We start from the raw sequence: 14,577 nt of genomic DNA, 5'->3' as shown, positions 1-14,577 counted from the left end.
CCATGCGGTGTAGTGGCTAGTCGTCATGGCCATGCGGAGTAGTGGCTAGTCGTCATGGCCATGCGGAGTAGTGGCTAGTCGTCATGGCCATGCGGAGTAGTGGCTAGTCGTCATGGCCATGCGGTGTAGTGGCTAGTCGTCATGGCCATGCGGAGTAGTGGCTAGTCGTCATGGCCATGCGGCGTAGTGGCTAGTCGTAGTGGCTAGTCGTCATGGCCATGCGGTGTAGTGGCTAGTCGTCATGGCCATGCGGAGTAGTGGCTAGTCGTCATGGCCATGCGGCGTAGTGGCTAGTCGTCATGGCCATGCGGAGTAGTGGCTAGTCGTCATGGCCATGCGGAGTAGTGGCTAGTCGTCATGGCCATGCGGAGTAGTGGCTAGTCGTCATGGCCATGCGGAGTAGTGGCTAGTCGTCATGGCCATGCGGAGTAGTGGCTAGTCGTCATGGCCATGCGGCGTAGTGGCTAGTCGTCATGGCCATGCGGCGTAGTGGCTAGTCGTCATGGCCATGCGGAGTAGTGGCTAGTCGTCATGGCCATGCGGAGTAGTGGCTAGTCGTCATGGCCATGCGGAGTAGTGGCTAGTCGTCATGGCCATGCGGAGTAGTGGCTAGTCGTCATGGCCATGCGGAGTAGTGGCTAGTCGTCATGGCCATGCGGAGTAGTGGTTAGTCGTCGTAGTGCTAAGTCACTGAGTGACTGAGTCACTGACCTTCTCCTCACACTAATCTCACAAAACCCCCTAAAATCCACAGCTTCCTACATAATTTCCCTGTTTTTTCCCCCGCTCTCCTTTTTCATGCTTTAAACCCCAGGTCAGCTCAGGGTGGGCGTCAGCCCCCACAGTAGTGACGGGACCGGGGAGAGGGAGGGCGTCCAAACCGTTTAAACACCGCTGAGGTTCTGATTAATGGCTTCTTGGTTGTGTGCCAGGAACCCCCGCCTCATGTTACCACTGCCTTGCTCCAGAATCACTACTGTAGTGTTCCATGATGTTCTCCTATTAACAGCCATCACAGGGTTAATCAGACACACCAGAGACACACAGAGGATCCCTGATGAGAAGAACAATCGGGTGTATTCATTTGTTGGATTCCGTTGCAAAAAAAAACAACGTTTTGTCAGTTCCAAAACGTTTTCTCGTTTTGCTGCAGAAACGGTTTATTCCAAAACGTTTTGCAACAGACAAAATGTTTTTCAATGGAATTCAACTATGAATACATCCCAGGTGTCTGTAGGTTTCCCTGATCACTAGTCCAGACAGGAGGTGTAACTGTTGCTAGCCTAGTGCAGTCAGACTTTTTAGAAGAGCGGCTGTGGTCCTAAAACCCAGGAAGCTCGCTCGCGCTCTCTGAAAAACTTTAATTGGCAGGTGTTTATGAGTTAGTCTCTTAACTGCAAAATTGCTATTGCCTGAATTAATGCATTGTTTTCTCATTTTGGCAGCTGACCCCTGCATCACCATTGCCCTGCCCCTCTAGCACTTGGTGAATCACTCCAATGGCATTCAGAAAGACTTGTTCTGCACCACATCACACGATGAGAAATGCAACCACAGCCCTGTTACTTAATGTGTCTTTGTGTCCACTCTCCCTTTCTCGTTGTCTCTGAACTATGTGGCAGTATAGCATAGCTCTTCAGCTGAGAGAAGAGTTGTTTGTGTCTTTGGGGCTGTTGAGTGTCAATGTGTTCAGTGCCAAAGGGAGGAGAGGCTGTCTGTCTGTGTGCCTCTTTGTGTGGGAAGCACTGCTCTCTCGCTTTCACTCTCTCTCCCTCCCTCTCCCGCCCTGCTTCCAGGCAGCCCTCCTTTTTAAATGAGCCCATTGAGAGCCTCTGGAGCCAAGCGCATATGGCTTTCATTCTTGACTCCTCTCCAGCACCCGCCGTTTCTCGCTGCGGTCACCCCAACCCGGCGCTCTCTCTGTATGACGACCCTACTCTGCTCTCTATCCCCCTGCTTCCTCCTCCAGAGCCTCATTCCGCCAGAGGAGCGTCCCAGAGAGACAGCTCAGAGTCCTTTAGAAGCCTGACTGACCAGCTGACCGGATCCCACCGCTGACACCAACTGCACTCCAGCTACCCCAGTTGATAGATTTTTCCTGAGCTAAAATTGCTCTCTCTTCTCGTTGCAGCAAATGCGGAAGGAACCGGAAGTTGTGACGGTCACCCTGAAGAAGCACAATGGCATGGGCCTCAGCATTGTGGCTGCCAAGGTAAGACATCTCTTAATCGTGTCCTTTAGTATTTAGGCTAAACGTTTTTTGTCGGTACACACTAGTGCTCCTGGAAGAGGTTTGTGACTTCCTTACTGGAAGGGAAGTGCTATCTGAGCGATGTGAAAAACAGACTCTACAGAAACAAGCCAGAAACATTGAATTACATTTGTTGCGTCCATGCTTGAGCAGACTTACTGCCTAGTGAACACATAAATAATCCAAATTAAGCCCTTATCTCAGCCGTTGTCAAGAGGCCTGCCTGCTGTTGCCTCGAGGTTTTTTGAGTGCGTCCTCATTTTCGGGTCCACAACAATGCCAGTGGAACATGCTGTTTCTAGCCGTGTGGATGGGATGTAAGCGCCTTACATTTTCCTGCTTTAACTCTGGATAATGATGGGATGACAGAAGAGAGATCGGCAGAGCAGGCAGCCTTTTGTTGATGGTGTGTGTGTGACTAAGCGACTGTCATGGTTCCTCTACCTGCAGAGTTGGCTCACTGTTCTCTCTGACCTCGGCACTCTGAGGGATGTTTTTTACTGAAACAGATCGCTCTTTGTTTCTGTCCGTCTGTATGGCAAACATTCAAATTGGAAGTCAAAACAGCAGTAAGCAAATTTGTCTTCCGACTGACAGTTTCAGCCGTCCCTGATCTTAACCATCATGTCCTAGTGTTGGAGGAAGCGGAGCAGGCGGGGGGGGACACGACATCGTGGTTTTCCTCACCTTTTTGTGCGACTGCTAACGACTAACCGTAATAGGTTCTTTAACTAAAGCGTCGTCATTTGCAGTGGGGAATTAGTTAACATTTTACCCAGGCGGTGTTGGCCTGGGTACTAACCTGCAGCTGGCCCAGCTTTAGCCCAGTTCTGACCCGGTTTGGTCTGTGTGGGTAATGTGAGAGTGTCTTACTGGGCTGCCAGAAGACTGGGCGTATGAGAGGAAGAGGAGGTTGTGAATAGAGGAGGGAAAGGGGGGACCTTCATGAACTGTTTATTTTCAAAGCACAGTTCTGGAGTTTGAGGTGGCCACATCCCCTGTGTTTTTACTGCTATTTTCAACCTGAGGTGGTGTGTAAGACAAGGACGGATGGGGGGGAGCGGCGGGAGGGAAGGAAAGAAATGGGAGGGGTAGAAGGAAGGCACAAGGCAGAATGAGAAAGAAAGACAGAGTAATGATAGATTTGCCTAGTGCAGAACACAGCTGGGAAGTTTACCCAAACTGTTGCAGAGTAGCGGGGGCTAGCGCTGGTGGATTGGTTACGTAACCGTCTGGATATGGTATTTCCTACTCCGACTAGCTGCTGATATTTGCCATATGGGTCCAACAGTAAGATGTGGAGTAGAGATATCTTTCACTCGCTGCTCCACACCTAGTCTCTCCTTCGTTAGCTGTTTAGTTTTGTTCTCTGTGAGTACATCTGGGCTGTGATCTGCCCCTTGTTGCCTGAGCTCCAGCCGGCGCTAGCCGAGTGGGAACTACCTTCACCATGTGGTTCTCTGTGGTTGGGAGGAAGGACCAGTCCAAGTTGGTAAGTCTCGATCCTGACTTCTCTTGGAAACAAGGGTTTAAGCATGCCTTGTATGGTGTGAATGTGTAGAGGTGTGGGCAGGACCGCAGCAGGAGAGGAGGAGGTTGAGGGTGTGAAGACACAGGAAATAGAAGGGGACTCCAGTAAATGCTCCTGTTCTACTCGCTGTAACCTTCCATATCTGACACCTTGGTGTTCTTTTTCTCAAGTTTACTTCTCAGTGGGAGTTCAATCTTTCACAGTTGCTCGTTTCAAATGTGAGACTGTAAATAAACGTCCAGCGCGGACCGGTTCGTCACGTCTCTACGAGCTGTTTCCCCAGTTAGGGGTGCTGCAATGCGCACACACACAGGCCAGAACTTCAACACGAGGACAAGAGCTTGGTTTTTAGTCTTTTTGTTTTGTAGATGCTGGTGCAATAGTGACGGAACCGCAGAAGCTGCTTTACAATGGCTATCTGGTTGAATACAACCCTTGTGGTTTCCCAAACACGGTCCTGGGGACTCCCCTGGGTGCATGTTTTGGTTTTAGCCTCGTTCCCGACGCTTTATTAATGACTTAATTAGAGCAGTGCTGTGTGTGTCCTGCAACTTAAACACATCCTTTCTGACAAAGAGAGGTGCATGTTATTAAATGACAAAATGAAAGACTTGAATAGCATCGAAGGAATGAGCGAGAGATGGATTGTACAAAATACCCCCTTCTGACCCAGAACCATGTCTGTCAACACCCTGTTTAATAGAAAAGCACACAAAGCACCTAGCGGCCTATAACCATCACCACCACACACCCCCAGACAGAGGGGCGAAGACACGGCTCTGTGTGGTCTCCACGAACCCAAGCAAGCAGGGCAGAGCCCCCCCACCCCTACCCCCTTTCGCCGCACAGACACAGGCGTCTGACTCAACAGTGAGGGAAGCACACTGGAGTCATTTAGACCACAGCCACATGTCAAGACATTCCCCTCTGCTATTAGTTGATTATCAGATTAGTGTGGTGCCGAACTGTGTACTGTGAAGTGTTTTTAATATGGGGTCACACAGTGTCTGTCACAGAGGTGGCCCAGTGTGCTGAGAGCTCATTCTGATGATGGAACTGTCTGACCCACTTGACCTCAGATCCAAGGAAACATTCTCTTTGCTCAATTCAATGTCATCACAGACGGGCCGTTCTTCTCGAGGGGAAAAATATGTCGTCTCAGTCGTGTGAGATTGTGCTGCTACTTGTTCCATGCTCCAGTCAGATTGCGTCGCCTTTAAGAATGAAGTGTATTGATGGAGCTATTTCCCTCTTGGTATGGAGGTCAGATTGACCACCTCGGAGCTGTGGACAAATTGACTTGAGACAGAGATCTGTGTGTGTATATTATAAACTCAGGACTCCAGTCCAACTATTGTCTCCTCTGGTAAACCCCTGTGGCAGGAAACTGCAGACCATAGTATGGCTTTATGCAGGAATGTACACACATACACCAGGGTATCCGTTAGCCAGCAATTGACGTAAATAAAACTGTTGTCGGTCAAAATAACTGAGGGGGAAAAAATCCCATTTAGTTATTTTTTTTGAAATTCATTGATGGAAATACATTTGACGTCATCCTTATCGATCTATAGGTTAATAAGCATAATTGAGTGGAATTAAATTGTCCGTTGTGTATTTTCGTTACTCATAATGCATTTTATTTATCCAACCCAGCTATCACACAGCATACAGAGCCTATTTTCAGCGGGGTTTCTCCTTGCAGCTCGTCAGCTGGTTTCTGTGCTCTTGTCAGCCCATTCATTGCGCAACAATTCTATATGCTTTCGCGTGTTTACTGTTTTGGTGCACGACATTATCAGGACCCGAGAAACCAGGAACATGCTCATTGCTCACATTAAGCGCTCCAAACAAAAGACAATGGGGGAAAAATGGACAACTCTCTTTTGGTTATGAAATGAACTAAAAGTTGTTTCTCACAAGTGTAGCAGGTTGTGAACTCCATAAACTACGTTTCCACTCCGAGAATGAGAACTGTAAATGACTAATACATGCATTAACGTTTTAATTGAATCCATTTTAGAATACGGCTGTAACGTAACAAAATGTGGAAGAAGTCGAGCGGTCTGAATACTTTCCGAAGGCACTGTATGAAATGGGCAATTGATACACATTTTTAATAAAAGGGCAAACAATTCACACAATTAAACAATGAATGTGCAATCATTTGTGGAAGACTGTTGAGCCATTCTGGATAGAGGCTCTCCTACAGTGCATCTGTGCCACACACCTCTTGTCTTTGTTTTGAAGTTATACTCAAGACCTAGGCCTGTTTCCACGCGTGCTGCCCAAATGGGCATAGGCGTACGAGCTTATGATTTGAAACAATTCAGTCATTTTCTTTTAATAGCTAATGATCCTTGATTCCTTTTTGACTAAGTCATGCTTTCTGGTGAAGTATTTTATTTTTTGTGTAGACGGGAGTAATTATATCATTTTGGCAAATTTGTTTCCATTTACTTCCCTATTGGACCCGCCGCTATTGGCATTTTCCGGCACCACATTTTCCTAACGGAAACTCTGACATATCCACAAACACAGTATGATTGCCGGTTCAGTGCAAAGGACAGTTGTGTGGCAGAGTCTGATGCCTTGGCTCCAAATTCCTATAGAGCAGAACTGGGTTACAGTGCACTCATGGCAGGGCGGGACGGGAGAGCTGTTTGTGACTTACAGCCAACACATTCATCTGACTGGAGTAAAGTTTATTCACTACTGTACAAGGGTGTGTGTGTGTGTGTGTGTGTGTACAGAAGTGATATGTCTCTGGATTGTACTAGGACTGTGTCCTTACTGGACCCTACCACCACACTAGAAATGTGATCAGCCTCAGATCATAACACCCGGTGAACTGAGCAGCTATTACTTCGTAAGGGGGTCATTTCCCTGCCCCACCCTGTTTACCATATGGTCTGCTGTTAGTGGTGCAAGTCAACACACTTAGGACAACATTTTCTGTCTGTAAAATAGCTCTTGCAGTGTGCGAAATTGTGGAGCTCTTTCCAAGCTCAACCATAACATTGAAATAGATGGAAAGCATTTAAGGCTCTTTGGAATACTGCAGCTTGCTAGTCATCTTCTCGCATTGTTTCTATTGGATCGTTTCTATTATGCATTTCAATTGTAAAGAGCTTGGATCTCTCCTCTGGACATGCCGTCTCCAGTCTCTGAGACGTGACTAGACGTGTTAGAGCTGTATAGCAGTCTGTAGTAGTCTCCTTTGAGGCTCTCGCAGCCCCAGCTGTCTGGCTCCAATCCCCAGGTGTGATGTGTGCCACGCTCTGACTCCACACACAACTCCCCTCAGTTTCGGGCGAGGCGTGTAGCGTGACTTCAACTCGACACGTCCAACACCCTCCGACATCCTGACAGTTAACAGCATCGTAGCTAGCTACACACGTGCTCACCATAATGCTACAGTGCGTCGCGTCAGCTTCCTCTCCTTTACTAAAAATCGATATTATGGTCTTTAGGTGTTTTAGGTAAGGAGGAAGGAGGTTTTGGTGAGAGCGGTGGGATACATGTTGGATGAATGGATATTATGCCACCTTTTAAGCAGGTATAAATACTACCCGGTATTCTACTACACTAGCCAGCCCTCGTACTTAAAAACGGTAGCAATTAGAGCTCTCGTTAAAGCACTGCAGAGTTTTATTCATGGACTTTATAGACCTCTGTTACATGTGTTTTGCCAGGCTGAGCCTATGAACTTGTGTCGGGCTGATAGGCCAAGGCGGGGTAGGGGAGCCCTGATGCTTCTCGCTCTCCCGCTCAATTCAATGTGCTTTATTGGCATGACGTAACAATGTACATATTGCCTAAGCTTACTTTGGAGATTTACAATATTAACATAATAATATTAAATATTGTCAGCTGGACAACAATAAGCAAGGGTCTAAATAACCATACATTGAACAATGGCATAGAGGACATGTGCAGGTTGGTTGTAGTGGTCTGCCAACCCCACAGCTCTCTGCACCTATACTCATCAGAGAGGTCTATGAAACACTGTAATTGTTTTAAATTTTTTACATTTTGTCTTGAAATGCAGCTCTGTCTCGGGTTCAGCTGGGGTGCAGTGGTTGCAGAGCCTTTCCTCTACAGGGAGCCAAGTTTTCCTGTGTCTAACCTTCTCAATGGCAAGGCTGTGCTCACTGAGCCTGTACTTTGTCAAGGTTTAGTAACCATGGTCAAATAGTTTGCCATGCTACGGTATACTGGCCAGATAGCACTGCAAGTCATTTAGTTTTTTTTGGACTGTGTTGTAATTTGGTTTATTCTGATAGATTGGATGGTCCTTGCATGCTGACCACACCGCTTGCAAAATATATTTAGACATCTGTTATTCAATTATTGCACCCACACTGCTCGTGCGTGTCAACGAGCGTCTGCGTTGCCAAGGGCTAAAATAGAACTCCTTTGTATTTCTGACTCAGATCGTGCTGCAGGTCCTGCCTCTCCCATCTCCTCATTGGTTATACCCACGTGGGTGATTGAAAGACAACTGTTTCCGGTTGTCTTGGTAATACTATGTAAGTTTAGATGCCAATCACCATATAACTTCAGAGTTGAAAAAGCCTGGAAGGAGGAGAGATGACTAGAAACGATTCGGTTGACCGTTTTATGTGTGGATTAATTGTCGGAGTAGAAGACCTTGTGCATTTCAGGTAAAATAACAACTCAATGTTTATATCCCAGGACAAATTAGCTAAGAAGTTCAAGCTAATTAGCCAAGTTGCCATAAATGTTTAATGCGTTTCGACCTGTCCCCAAATTAATGTCATTAGTTCAGAGTTTGTTTTGATATTTTAACCTGTGTGTCGTGATCACGTTTGGTGTAGGGGGACAAAATAAATGTATGCACAATGGCACACGCGCGCAGCCGGTTTGGGTTCCGTGTAAAATAGAAATGGGTTCTATTTGTGACGCTCAACGTGCTGCAAGTCCTGCCTCTCCCATCTCCTCATTGGTGTTTAGGAGCATATACCCACGTGGGTGATTGAAAGATGAACTGTCATATAAAGTCCAAAGAAGAAAAAGAAGCCTGAAGGAAGGAGGAGAGCTGATAAAACGAATTCCTTTCTCATTTGTGGATGAATTGTCGGACTAGAGGACCTTGTGCATTTCAGGTAAAATAACAACCCAATGTTTATATCCCAGGACAAATTAGCTAGCAACAGCAAGCTAGCTAAATTGCCATAAATGTTTCATGCTTTTTGACCTGTCCCCAAATTAATATAATTGGTTCAGAGTTTGTTTTGATAATTCAACCTGCGTGTTCAGATTGCTTCTGGTGTGGGTGAACAAAATCAACGTGCACACGCGTCTGGTTTGGTCAGCATGTTAGGCTTCAGTGTGTTAGTAAAATAGGTTTGTGAACTCAGGGACCAGCTGGATGAGGGAACTCTTTTCTTTGCTCAGCTCTTGGCATTGCAGGGCTTGATAATGATATGAGTGGGGGTCACGGTATTTTAGATGTTTCCAAAAATTTTGTTTTTAATGGCGTAGGTTGCCCTGCGTGAACTCTTACATGTATAATGCGACAGAAAACCTTCCCCGGGTTACTGTTCACACACATGCCTCTGTAATTGTTAGGGTCAAATGTATCTCCGTTCTTAAAGATTGGGGCTATAAATCCTTGATTCCAGATGTCAGGGAAATAACCTACACTCAGGATCAAATTAAACTGTTTTGAATATAGCCATTTGAAATCTCTCTGTCTCTCTCTGTCGGTTAGAACTCCCATTTCCCTCACATCACTCCTTTATGTAAAGGCCTTAATCGAGAACAGAGGTGGGATCCATGTTATTGGTCACATACACATGGTGAGCAGATGTTAATGCGAGTGTAGCAAAATGCTTGTGCTTCTAGTTCTGACAATGCAGTAATAACCAACGAGTAGTCTAACCTAATAATTTCACAACAATTACCTTATACACACAAGTGTGAAGGAATGAAAATGAATATGTACATAAAAAATATATGAATGAGTGATGGTACAGAACGGCACAGGCAAGATGCAGTGTATGGTATAGAGTACAGAATATACATATGAGATGAGTAATGTAGGGCATGTAAACATAAAAGTGGCATTGTTTCATGGGGAAATGCAGTGGGGTCAAAAGTATTCAGACACACGCGTACACACATTCCCAGGTTTGTTTGTCCCCTGTGGCAGTAACTTCTGACTGGCACCCTGGTTCTCGCACTAAACCCAGTCTCCTGTCCCCCTCTAAAATGTGAGCTGTAGTAAGATGTTCCTCTTGTAGGACAATAAACATGAAATCTGTATCAGCCTGGCAGAGGGCCAGTAGTCCTGACCTGTGTAAGGGGACCCCCCTCTTGTGTTTGAGTGGGACCATTGGGTCCCCCGGGAGGACGGGTGGCCCTCTGGAATGTCCCCCTCCTGGCTCAGGTGACATCCCTCTAGGAGGAGTCCATGCCACAGCTCCAGTGTCTGCACTGTTCATAATCAAACACACACACCTACGCCAGATTAGCGACTTCCACCACAGTGCCAGACTGAACTGAAGACTGAACAGATTGACGTATTTAGTCTATCTGAAGGTATCTCTTTTATTGCAGGGGTGTCGAACTCATTCCATGGAGGGCCTAGTGTCTGCTGGTTTTTGTTTTTTTCCTTTCAATTAAGACCTAGACAACAGTTGGGGTAATGGGTAGTGGAGGGCTGGGTGGGTGCTTCTGATTGTGGTGTAAATAGCCAGGCTTTCTCAGGCGGATTCTGTTTCTGCGTTTCCTCACTGCTACTGTGGCTGAGTACTGTGCTAGGCTTCCTTAACCACAGATCTCGCTCCCTCTTTTTTTCCTCTCTCTGCTCTTCAGATCCTCTGTCTTTACATGCTTTGCATTAGCATCCAAATAAGGCATCAATTTAAGGAGTGTGACAGTCGAATCCTCTCTGGTTTACATTTCAGTGGTTGTTTTGGCAGCTCTTCACAATGCCCATCAAACGCTTTGAGGAATAAACAGATGTTCAGACAGCAGACGACTGTCCAAACCTCTCCCCTAGCTTCAGTGTCGACCGCCAGCCTTTCTCAGCTGACCACCACACATTAGACTTAAAACAACAGCGTGTCACATCCACAGCAGCCTTCGTGTGAGACGGCCAATGGGCCCACATATGGGTGGCTTTTACTGGTCACACCCTCCAATCCCGGTTCTCGTGTTTGACATGTGTACTTTATGTTGACCAGCGTCGAGGTGTTACTGCACAGACTCGAATGTCGAGGGTCTTGTTGTGAGTCACTACACTTGAATAGGGGAGGAAGTAATAAGGTAGTGTGGAACTGGTGCTGTGGAAGAGCAGGACCCCCTGGCAGGCTGTGGTGTGTGGCGGTGGCTATCTGCTGCAGCTAGAGGAATGTGTTGTTGACCATGGAGGAGAGCAGTGCTGTGATCGTCCTCCCTGGTCTGGCTGTTGTCTCTCTGGTACTGGTTCCCTTGAATTGAATGAAGGAGTTAATGTTTTACTTCAGAGACTAACATTGTTCTCAACACACACTCCCAAGTTCTCAGTCAAGCTCATTTGATATCTGTTGCGTAGGTTCCTTCAGACAAGCGTGTTGTTGAATTGTGTTACACAAAGTTCGTAAGGCGCAATTGTTTTCGGTGGGGTTCTCTGGTTAGAGCACCGCCTGTATCTATTATCTAGCCTGCTGTGTTTGTACAGGTGAAAGCTCTTTTTTTACAATTGTCTGGTATCATTGGGCCGTAGATCCATGTGAACAGGGCTCTCGTGTTATTTGGAGATGATATTACATTGAACAAGACCGTACTGTTCCAGGCAGCTCAATGTGATCTCTACCGGATATACCCCCAATATTACAGCTGGCTCTGGCCCAGGATTTCCTTTAGGAAAATTTGATGCCGGACATTTGACCGACAACATTTTAATTTACTGGACATTTGATACATTTACCAGACCCATATGCATTGGGCCTGATTAGGGCGTCCACCCACCGTGCTCAGAATGACAGGAATCACATTTAGAATATGGTAATTCATATTAACAGAACGTGCATTTCGCGGATGCAACAATGTGCGGTCCTTTTACCAAATTCTGATGTGCACTTTGAACATGCGCTTAAATATGTTATAACTGTCCAGATGTACTTTTCCTCAGCCAACAAGACGAGTAACAAAGAGCAAAATCACTAGCTTATGTCAATCTACTATAGTAGAAAAGTTTAGGCTACCTATTCTATTGGTCAGCTTGTCGAACGAAATAGCCTATTCCAAACGGACTCTGGGACAGTTGTGGGACGATAGATCCCAAATGTATCCAGCCAAAAGGCCTGATGCAACTGATCACAACGTTTAGCTTCAAATGTTGATAAACTATTTCTTCACATTATAAGCGCAGCAATATGCGCACAAGGCAGTAAGTAGGCTATGCACAAATGTTCATTCCGTAATGCAATTAGCAGGAAAACAGTTAACAAAATTCATACTGCCTCCAACTCATTGCAGCGTGGTGTGTGATGCGCTGATGAAGCCTGCCTTAATTTTGCAATTGCCGCGTTCAAAACAACTGGGAACTCGGAAATCTCAGACTTCAGTGCGTTCAAGTCAACGAGGTACTGGGGGGGGGGGGGGGGACTAGCTTCGACTGGAGAAAAAAACTCTTGAATGTTCATCCAACTTGGAACTCTAACTCGGGCCTCTTTCTAGAGCTCCGACTTTCCGACCTGAAGATCACTGACGTCATGATTTGACCTTTCCGAGTTCCTAGTTGTCTTGAAAGCGGCACAATGCTGCAGCAGCTCTTGCGCGGTCTGGCAGATTTTCAATTCGAAGGCTGTGTATCTGTATGCTGTACGCGTGATAAATGAGATACATAACGAATATACTGTAACCTTGTAATATACTGTAATATACTGTAACCCTAACCCTAACCCGTGCCAATTTAATTCCACAAAATTATGAAAATTAACCTATAGGCCAATAAGCTTGAATAGTCAAATGTATTTACATCGACTGGTATTTCTATCAAGGAATAGGCTAAAAAGCATTTTTTTGTTATTTACTGGACAATTGGCCGATGGCAATTTTATTTATCAGCTTTAAAAAATAAAACAATTATGGACAAAAGCTGGCTATTACCGGCTAACTGAAATCTTGCCCGTCTGGGCATGCCATATTGGGTAGTTAGTTACCTTTTTGAGAGCTCAGCCATGGGAAAATATATTTTTCATCATGGTAGATACATTTTTAGTCCACTCTCATAAAACACTGACTCTCAGGAGTTCTTCCACACTACAGTCGTGGCCAAAAGTGTTGAGAATGACACAAATGTACATTTTCACAAAGTCTGCTGCCTCAGTTTGTATGATGGAAATTTGCATAAACTCCAGAATGTTATGAAGAGTGATCAGATGAATTGCAATTAATTGCAAAGTCCCTCTTTGCCATGCAAATTAACTGAATCCCCCAAAAACATTTCCACCGCATTTTAGCCCTGCCACAAAAGGACCAGCTGACATGGCTGGAGATCACTCTGTCATGCTGATTTGAGTTCAAATAACAGACTGGAAGCTTCAAGAGGAGGGTGGTGCTATAAGTCATTGTTCTTCCTCTGTCAACCATGGTTATCTGCAAGGAAACACGTGCCGTCATCATTGCTTTGCACAGAAAGGGCTTCACAGGCAAGGATATTGCTACCAGTAAGATTGCACCTAAATCAACCATTTATCGGATCATCAAGAACTTCAAGGAGAGCGGTTCAATTGTTGTGGAGAAGGCTTCAGGACGCCCAAGAAAGTCCAGCAAGTGCCAGGACCGTCTCCTAAAGTTGATTCAGCTGCGGGATCGGGGCAACCCCAGTACAGAGCTTGCTCAGGAATGGCAGCAGGCAGGTGTGAGTGCATCTGCAAGCACAGTGAGGCGAAGACTTTTGGAGGATGGCCTGGTGTCAAGAAGGGCAGCAAAGAAGCCACTTCTCTCCAGGAAAAACATTCAGGGACAGACTGATATTCTGCAAAAGGTACAGGGATTGGACTGCTGAGGACTGGGGTAAAGTAATTTTCTCTGATGAATCCCCTTTCCGATTGCCTGAGGACTGGGGTAAAGTAATTTTCTCTGAATCCCCTTTCTGATTGTTTGGGGCATCCGGAAAAAAGCTTGTCCGGAGAAGACAAGGTGAGCGCTACCATCAGTCCTGTGTCATGCCAACAGTAAAGCATCCTGAGACCATTCATGTGTGGGGTTGCTTCTCAGCCAAGGGAGTGAGTTCACTCACAATTTTGCCTAAGAACACAGCCATGAATAAAAAATGGTACCAACACATCCTCCGAGAGCAACTTCTCCCAACCATCCAGGAACATTTTGGTGATGAACAACGCCCTTTCCATCATGATGGAGCACCTCGCCATAAGGCAGAAGTGATAACTAAGTGGCTCGGGGAACAAAACATCAATATTTTGGGTCTATGGCCAGGAAACTCCCCAGACCTTAATCCCATGAATTTGTGGTCAATCCTCAAGAGGCGGGTGGGCAAACAAAAACCCACAAATTCTGACAAACTCCAAGCATTGATTATGCAAGAATGGGCTGCCATCAGTCAGGATGTGGCCCAGAAGTTAATTGACAGCATGCCAGGGCGGATTGCAGAGGTCTTGAAAAAGAAGGGTCAACACTGAAAATATTGACTCTTTGCATCAACTTCATGTAATTGTCAATAAAAGCATTTGACACTTATGAAATGCTTGTAATTATACTTCAGAATTCCATAGTAACATCTGACAAAAATATCTAAAGACACTGAAGCAGCAAACTT

At 45.9% G+C, this 14,577-nt stretch overlaps 1 protein-coding gene across 9 annotated transcripts in view; it reads left to right on the top strand.

The window, feature by feature from the left end:
• Positions 1 to 14,577, top strand: part of LOC110521052 (afadin) — a 117,405-nt gene that overhangs the window by 83,280 nt on the left and 19,548 nt on the right. For all 9 annotated transcript variants that reach the window (XM_036975785.1, XM_036975787.1, XM_036975784.1 and 6 more), the window contains one exon: positions 2,132 to 2,212. In XM_036975785.1, coding sequence (XP_036831680.1) covers positions 2,132 to 2,212 — 81 coding nt within the window. The remainder of the gene's footprint in view (positions 1 to 2,131; positions 2,213 to 14,577) is intronic.

Source organism: Oncorhynchus mykiss, chromosome 4 (genome assembly GCF_013265735.2).
Source record: "Oncorhynchus mykiss isolate Arlee chromosome 4, USDA_OmykA_1.1, whole genome shotgun sequence".
NCBI lineage: Eukaryota > Metazoa > Chordata > Actinopteri > Salmoniformes > Salmonidae > Oncorhynchus > Oncorhynchus mykiss.
Note: the sequence above shows the minus strand (reverse complement) of the source record. Positions and strands in the feature narration are given on the sequence as shown.